This window comes from Pseudozyma flocculosa, assembly GCF_000417875.1.
Source record: "Pseudozyma flocculosa PF-1 unplaced genomic scaffold scaffold00010, whole genome shotgun sequence".
Lineage (NCBI taxonomy): Eukaryota > Fungi > Basidiomycota > Ustilaginomycetes > Ustilaginales > Ustilaginaceae > Pseudozyma > Pseudozyma flocculosa.
The window spans coordinates 81,952-89,750 of NW_006920878.1; the positions used below are offsets into that span (position 1 = coordinate 81,952).

The following is a 7,799-nucleotide window of genomic DNA, read 5'->3' on the forward strand; positions in this document are numbered from 1 at the left end:
TTGGGGGGCGGCACTCACCTTCAAACGGATCCGTCGGTCTCCGCTCCTTCTTGGCCGACGACGATGACGGTGTAGCCGAAACTTGGAGTTGCGAAGCGACTTCCTCGTCGTCGTCGTCGTTGTCGTTGTCGTCGAACTTGGTATGTTTGCCCGCTGGCGAGGAGGGTTCTGAGTCGTTGCCGGACAGGGCGGCACGGATGAATCGACCCGCTGCTGACTTGTCCAGCCTCATGTGTGCTGCAGATGCGGACCCGGTGAGGCAGGGAGGGGAACGAGGGACGTGTCAGCGTGAGCGTGGGCGGGACTCGACAGACCCGGGGGAAAGGCGAGGAGGGCAGCGGGACGTACCTTCGTCGGTGTCGCGGCTCTGTACCGCCTTGATCTTGCCAAAGTATCCCTTGACCCGTTCCAACTCGGCCATGACGGGGTGCGAGGAGGCGTTGATCCCCTTTGCCTTGAGGTAGACTGCGCACGGTCAGGTTAGAGGTCGTAATCAGCCCGCCGCCGCCGTCTTCATCCTCAGTCCGTCCCTCTGGTCCACTTCAAGGCGCTGTAGAGGGGGAGAGGTGGGACTCACTCCATACGAGATCGAGCACGACATAGGCCAGACTGACTTGCAGCCTGGCCGAGTCGAGCCGACCACTTAGCTCCGTCTCCCCCTCCTTTTCCTTGCCCCGCGACTGTGAAGCCTCATCGCCAAACTGGAGCGAATTGGTGAGTTCCTCGAGGCTGTGGCCGTGTAGCAGCGGGTGCAGCACCGTATCGAGCGACGTCAATGACGTCGAGAGCTTCTTGAGCACGGGCAGCGGCGATTTGGCGAGGTGCGCCATCGTATCCTGCCGCACAAGGGGTGTACGATCAGAAGAAGGTCGAGGCGGAGGATGCGGACTGGAGATTGGGGATCGTGGTGGATGTGATGGCAGAACAGGCAGGGCAGGGGTGAGGCTGAGGCTTCCGGCTGGGTGAGCGCCACAGGTGGAGCCACAGACGTCCGAGAATTTCAGGCAAAAATCACAGGTCCGCCTTCCGAGGTCAGGGGACAGTGGGGCTGCGTGGGGGCAAGGGGATGAGGTGTGCCTGCTTGCCTGCTCCGCCATCCCAAGCGCGTTGATGAAGCGGACGCTGGCTCATGCTGGCACCTTCAGCACGCTTGCTTGCTGCTGCTGCGATAGTGTGGCTGTAGACACCACCAGGTGGCTGAGTGCTTCAATGAAGGCTGGGTCACTCTGAACAAGCCACTTCCTCAGCTCAATGAAGTGAGCAGGCACACACCACATGTCCTGCCTGACCATAGCAAGTGTGGCAGCAGCCAGCCAGCTCACTCGCACCACCAGGCTGAGCTCCAGCTTCTCAGGCAGAAAGTAGTTGATGCAGCAGCAGCAGCAGTGGTTGACATTGTTGCAACAGGGAGATGAGGCATCAGGCTGCTGAAGGTTGGAGTGGCCTGCCGGTTGAAAGGACTGATGCAGCGCCGGTTTGATGGACTGATGCAGCGTCAGCTTGAAGGACTGATGCAGCACCACTTTGAAAGGACTGATGCAGCGCGAGCCGGCACAGACTCAAGCGGCTGTGCCTTTTTGCCCAGGACGAGCGTGAGGCTCTCCACCCACGGAGCGTGGTTGAGACAGCCCCCTCGACGCACGACACAGGCAGTAGAGAGGCGAACACCAGCCATAGAAGCCACAAAAGTCGGGTTCTGCGCACATCAGGGATCAGCCACGAATGATTGAGAGCGCTACGGGACAGGGTCAGGGTGTTCTGGGTCAAGGAGGACATCCGAAGCGGAGTGGCCAGTACAAAGCAGGGGAATCGGGTACATCAGGCAGGAATCCGAGGCAACAGCAGTGGCAGCGCGGCCGGGCTGCAGTCCGAGTCGCTGGGCTGCTCGTGGATAAAGCGGTCGTGGACCTCTTGCGAGTTGGTGGGCGAGCTGCTGATGGGCCGGCGAGGGCCGAGGTCGGCAGCGGCGAGGTCTGCAAAGTCGGTGTACAGCAGTGCGCTCGGAGGGCTGCGGCTTGGCAGGGGCCGGATGATGCGCTTGGCCGTCGGTGGCGCCGTCTCGGGCTGTAGCGCTTCGAGCGCCTCGTCGAACGAGGAGTACGATGTGACGCTGCTTGCCCGGCTGTAGCCGCAGCGAGAGCCCTGTGGGTCGAACGAGGTGCTGGCCTGCGACGAGTCCGTCGACGTGAGGCTGCCGTTGGACGAGTCGCGAGCTGCGGGATGGTAGCGTGCCGTGGAGGGGAGGCCGAGCCCGAGCGCGTTGCCGTAGAGGCTGCGGCTGTCGAGGTCGTGCATTCGAGCGCTCTCGAAAGATTGCTGGCTGGGCCTCGCCGTCATCGGGGGCTCGTCGTCGCTGCCGGCCTCGCTCTGCTCTTGGTAGGCGACGGCTCGAGTGGTGCTTCTCGCGATCCGGGCGCTCGCTCGTGTGCCCTGCCTGACAGCGGGCCTGGGCTTGCTCGGCGCGGGCTTAGCCTTGGTCTTGGCCGTAGGCTTGGACTTGGCCTTGGTGGCGGCCGTCGAGGCCTTTCGCTCCTTGACACCCGCCTTCTTTGTCTTCTCGCGCCGCTGGTCCTCCTTGGCTCCCTCGATGACGTCCTGCATCCAGCCCCGCACCTTCTGCTTGATGCCGTGCCGCAGGTACAGCTCGATGGTCTCGATGTCGTCCGCGAGCTTCTTCATGCGCTGCTGCACCTCATCGCTCATCGGATCCCGACCCGGCGCGATGAGCTCGGCGAGGCTATCGCCCTGATCGCCCGGACGGCCCTTGACCGGCCGACCCTGCTCGCGGAGAAAGGCCCGGATGATCCTGCCGGTCCGCACGCGGTCGTCGCCGCCGAACTCCCGCTTGAGGGCCTGCCACCCGCTGCGCCGCCGTGCGTTGATGAACCACAGCATCAGCCGCTCGTCGTTGATCTCGCCCCGCTTTGTGTGCTTGATCGACTGGTAGGTTGGATGTTGCCGGATCGCCGCGTTCGTCTGCCGCACGATATCGTCCTTTTCGTCCTGCGATGGATACGGGTCGTCGAGGTGGTCGAGGAAGTAGCGCCGCATCAGGTGGCATTGGAGGGTGTCGGTTGAGTTGCAGGACGTCGCCACGCTCGTGAAGGCCTTTTCCTGGTTCGGTGTGATCACTGGTGTGTCTCGTTGGACACGCATGAGGGAGTCACACTCCCTTTCGGCACGATGAAGGGCAGAACCGATGCATGCCTCTACTTCCGCCAATGTCCTGGCAACTGCGTGAATGCGGGTGACGACAGCGCTGATCTCGTGTCCATGTTCCGTGTCTGCGTCGTGGCTCGGCCATGTTGCGCCCATCCTCGCGTCGAGCGCTTCGATTCGAGCCACAGCCGAAGCCAAGGCTAGGGGCTTTGAGGCCGAGTTCAACAACTCATCTTCAATGTCTGCGAGTGCTCTCTTCAGCTCTTGTGTCTCCATCGTGGCTCTGAATGTTCTGAAGCGGATACGGTGTGGAAGAGGGATGGTGGTGAGAAGGAGCCATCGAGATTGCCACGTTCGTCACTTGACCTGAGTGGGAAACAAAGGGACCGTCCGACACAAGCTGGTGCCAGAAGGAGCCCTTTTCTAAAGCTTCAAGGGCACTTTATGTCGGCCTGATCTTCTCTTCCAACTACCATATCATCATCATGTCTACCACACAGCACACCTGGCGCAAAATCTCATCAGCCGCCGCTCGGATAGAAGCAAGCACTCGTGCCTGTCTTCCACAAGGCTATGGGCTCGAAGAAGAGCAATCAGAAGCGGCACCTCCTCTAGCCTTGCCGGCACCCGACATCGAGCTGTTCCGAAGCGCTCTATCCCAATACCCCCTCACTTCCTCAAGCTGTGTCAGTCTGCTCGCTATCTACGAGGCGAAATGCTTAGAGTCAGCCAGATCATTTCAACAGGCATGGGATTCGATCAGTCGAAACTTACCGCAGAATGACGATCTCAAAGCACAAGTCGCTACAGCCCTTGTTCGACGTTTCGTGCATGCCGGAAGGGACCTGTCACATCAGATCTTTGCGGAAGTCACCTCAAGATTCACACATTCGCTGGTTCACGCCTGCGCCGCGGATCCCGACTCGAGGTCCACCTCCTCCTCAACCGACGACGAAGAGGACGACGACGGCGCCCGACCTCGACGATCGCAGCGAGGCAAGCCAAGGGGCCACGATGCGCGGAGCACGGCGATTCTGGAGCGGGCGTACTCGTACAGCCAGAGCATCACGCACGTCGAGAAGCTGGCGCTGGCGGAGCAGACGGGCCTGCAGCCGCGGCAGGTGACGATTTGGGTGAGTACGAGCGGTGTCCGGGCCGGTGTGGCGAGCGGTCGAGAGTGGGTGGCGAACGGACGGTGGGGCTGGACGAAGGGGATTTGGGCCCGGCCTCTGACCTGGTGCCCGGGCTGCGTCGTCACGCTTGACGCGCGGGCTGGGGTGGGGAATTTTGCCAGGGCGCCACCTCTTTTCCCTGCCTCCCCTTTGTCCTCGCCCACCACCACCGCCGATTCACTCGACCCTCCCTTTGTCCTCGTCCACCCGTGGCAGCCAGTGGGCACCAGAGCAGCCCTCTTCTCCCCGACCTCACCACCGCGGGACCTCGCCGACGCACCTAGCTCTGCACCTGGGCGGTCCGAGCGCAAACCGCGCGCGGCCTAGGCTGCTTGCTCGCCCCAGGGCGACGAGTGCAAGACCGAGCTGACGCCTTCCTTCCCTTCTCCCCTGCTCTGCTCTCCCTCTTTCACCCGCGACCGCGGACGAGCAGTTCCAGAACAAGCGCAATCGAAACAATCGCAAGGCGAGGCAGCTGGCCGCCTCTGGCATCTGCGACACGGCACCGAGCGAGCAGGATCACGAGCAAGCCCAGCCTACGCCGCCACAGCCGAAGCCTGAGAGGAAGCGAAAGCTGGCCACCCTCAACATCGACGCCACTACCAGCCCTCGACGACCACAGAGCTCGCCCTGTCCGCCCTCCGACGTCGACGACGACGAGCTCATCGGCAGCGATGCTGAGGGCCTTGGAAGCCCGTCCAACGTGGCTGCTAGCGCCCTTGCCGCCGCCACCGCCACCACCAAAAGGCCTCGTTTCTCGGACGACCGCTCGCCCTCGGCTGGATCGTCGTGCTCGTCAGCCTACTCGGGCATGAGCGCCTTCACCCAAGGCACCGACACCTCGATCGCCACCACCGTCGACTCGCGCAGCAGCTATCCAAGCTCGGCCAGCTCCCACGATGGCGACGACTGCTCCTCGAGCGTCTTTGGAGAGACGTCCTACGACCTTTCGACCTTCGCCGATGTGTCCTCCAGCTCACAGAGCGCAAGCGCAAGCGGACAACGTCTGCCGGGTGGCTGGTGCGACCCAGCCTTGGCTGACGCGCGCAGGGTCCGCTCTCCGTCGCAGCAGAGCACGACCGACGACGAGCTCGCCTTTACGCACGGCTCCAACATGCCGCGCTACGACCTCAGCGACCTCGAGCTGAGCCCGCGTTCGCTTTCGCTGTCGCTCGAGGCCAGCTGCAACGAGGCGCTGATGGGTTCGTGGCAGCGGCAGCCTGTCAGTCCCTGCGGCACGACGGCACGCAAGGACGACGATGACGACGAGTGGGAGGACGTCGAGATGGAGCAGGCGCCATCGTCGGAGGCGCCATCATCCGCTGCCAGGACGCACGGCAAGAAGCCAGCCAGGCACTCGAGCACCTCGTCGCTGGGCATGGCGCCGCTCGAGCCCCCCTCGCGTCACGCATGGCAGGCCCATGCCGGCTTCAGCAGCGTCCAGATGACGCCGACGCAGGCCAGTTTTGGCGCGGCGTCTACCACTTGGAGGCCAGCAGTACCCTCCAGTTCCTCCCTGCAGCCTCAGCGCTTTACCACGCAAGAGGAACAGTTCAACACGGCCTGGCTCGCCGAGCTCGAGGCGATGCTCGCCAATCCGTCCTCGACCTGCCTCACGAGCGACCCCAACGAGCCGATACCGTGCATCACCTTGACCGACATCGAGATGAGCCAGGACGAGCTCGCCGCGTTCGCATGGGCCAAAGTCGAGCCCGCCTCGTCGTCGTCGTCACCCTCGTCGTCGTCACAAGGGCAGCACGAGGAAGCACAGACCTGGTTCGACTTCACCCAGGGCTTCGTACCACCCCCGCCCTCTGCGTCTGCTTCGGCTTCGGCTTCGCCGCCCGACTATCGATCGTGATCCGCGCCTTGTTCTGGTGCGCGGTGTGTTGGTGCGCTTTGGTATGGCGAGCCTCATTTTGGTCCGCCTCGCTTTGGTGAGTGGCCCGCGGAGAGATTGGGAAGCGGGAGCGAGTGGATCGTCGCTGACCTCGTCCCTCTCCGATCGTCCTGGTCGACGCCGCGCCCAGTCTTCTTGTATACCGCTTCTCGCTGTCTAGATCCCGCTCTTCATGAACCCATCGCCGATACCGCCACATCCGTGCAGGATCCCGTGACGATACTACGGGATGTCGATTCGCCCTGTGCCTCGAGGGCATGCCGTCATCACAGCCACCACCACCGCCGGCGCCGCCTTCGATGCGGTTGTCGTCGTGTCCCTGTCGCCCTGACTCCAGTCTCGCAGCCTCGCCACCTCCTCTGCGCACGTGCGCTGCACCCGCCCGTGCCTCGACAGGTGACAGAGCGAGGCGGTACGACACCCACATCCTCGTGGCGCTACTTCACGGGGCGGGACGGATCGTTAGTCTGCCGGGTAGGCCGCGTTTGCATCCCGAGCGGCGCTCGTCCGTCATTCAGTGCCAGTCTGCGACGAGACGGTGGAGAAGACGGGAGACACATCGGACACGATACAAGCCGAGATGGCGAGAAAACCCCGAGTCGGAAGCGCCGCCGTCTCGCCCATCGACATCGTACACATCCTTTTCCGCTTTCCCTTTCCTCCCCCCCTCCCCCAATCCCCCTTCAACCGCAAGGCGAAACCAAAATCAAAGCAACGCCGCACCCTCTCCCTCCTCCTCACCACCCTCTCCGCGCGTCCAGGAGATACGCGCATCCGCCCGTCGTTTCCTCTCCTCCTCGACCGCCACGGCCGACTTGAACGTGCTAGCCAGTGGGAACTTGTGCTGCGCCTCCGCATCGAACCTCTCCAGGTCTTCTGCACCAGGTCCAAGAGAGAGCGCGGTGGTGAGGAAGGTGCGGGCGCGGAGGAGCGTCTGTTCTCCGTGCGAAGCAGGAAGCCGAGGGCAGAGGAGGAGGGTAAGGGTGAGTAAGCGGGGTGAAACAGCGGTACAGCCGAGCCTGTACTAGGGCCGACGGGGAACTTACCGCAAGATCGCTCTTGACCTCCGATCGGACGAGGGAGAGGACCAGGTTCTTTGCCTCCTCCTTCCCCTCCTCGCGGCCACGCAGCGCAACGACAGCCTTAGCCGCACCGAGCAGGTAGCGGCCCTGATCCGAGTGTCGCTGTAGGAACTCGGTATAAATGGCCTCGCACGGCTTGTCGGCCGGCACGATGCTTCCCAGCGCCCTGTCAATGACGTTCCGATGCTGCTGCTGCTGCGCACCCGAAGACGCGAGGACCTGCTTGAACCGAATCAGCTTCTCGACAAGCTCAGGATGCTCAGGCTCGAGCTTGTGCGCGTGCGTCAGCGCCCGCGCCGCAAGGAGGAGGTGCGTGCCCGGCTGGCGGATGGCCACCTCAAACGTGGCCAACCACGTCTCGACGCGCCGAGGCGCGCGCTCCTGGAGCGTCTGGACGAAGCGCGCCGCCTCGACGAGCGGCGTCGCCGTACGCAGCAGCTGCTCGCCCCGCGGGTCCTTGTCCTCGGGCACGGCCGGCAGCTCGTC

The 7,799-nt window shown here is 63.5% G+C and overlaps 4 protein-coding genes across 4 annotated transcripts in view; 1 reads left to right on the plus strand and 3 right to left on the minus strand.

Moving 5' to 3' along the window:
• The window catches only part of PFL1_03263 (uncharacterized protein), a gene marked incomplete at both ends in the record, with an annotated part of 1,545 nt that extends 715 nt beyond the window's left edge, over positions 1 to 830 (minus strand). Inside the window, 3 exons of the mRNA XM_007880780.1 lie at positions 19 to 237; positions 349 to 465; positions 578 to 830. Coding sequence (XP_007878971.1) covers positions 19 to 237; positions 349 to 465; positions 578 to 830 — 589 coding nt within the window. The remainder of the gene's footprint in view (positions 1 to 18; positions 238 to 348; positions 466 to 577) is intronic.
• A 988-nt stretch (positions 831 to 1,818) lies between these two features.
• On the minus strand, positions 1,819 to 3,156 carry PFL1_03264 (uncharacterized protein; the record flags this gene model as incomplete). The annotated part of the gene is made up of 1 exon (XM_007880781.1): positions 1,819 to 3,156. One exon carries the CDS (start codon positions 3,154 to 3,156, stop codon positions 1,819 to 1,821), a length of 1,338 nt encoding a protein of 445 aa, XP_007878972.1.
• Positions 3,157 to 3,939: 783 nt separating this feature from the next.
• On the plus strand, positions 3,940 to 6,192 carry PFL1_03265 (uncharacterized protein; the record flags this gene model as incomplete). Its single annotated transcript, XM_007880782.1, has 3 exons — positions 3,940 to 3,986; positions 4,088 to 4,292; positions 4,765 to 6,192. 3 exons carry the CDS (start codon positions 3,940 to 3,942, stop codon positions 6,190 to 6,192), a joined length of 1,680 nt encoding a protein of 559 aa, XP_007878973.1.
• Positions 6,193 to 6,937: 745 nt separating this feature from the next.
• The window catches only part of PFL1_03266 (uncharacterized protein), a gene marked incomplete at both ends in the record, with an annotated part of 3,072 nt that continues 2,210 nt past the window's right edge, over positions 6,938 to 7,799 (minus strand). Inside the window, 2 exons of the mRNA XM_007880783.1 lie at positions 6,938 to 7,165; positions 7,278 to 7,793. Of these exons, the coding sequence (XP_007878974.1) occupies positions 6,938 to 7,165; positions 7,278 to 7,793 (744 nt within the window). The remainder of the gene's footprint in view (positions 7,166 to 7,277; positions 7,794 to 7,799) is intronic.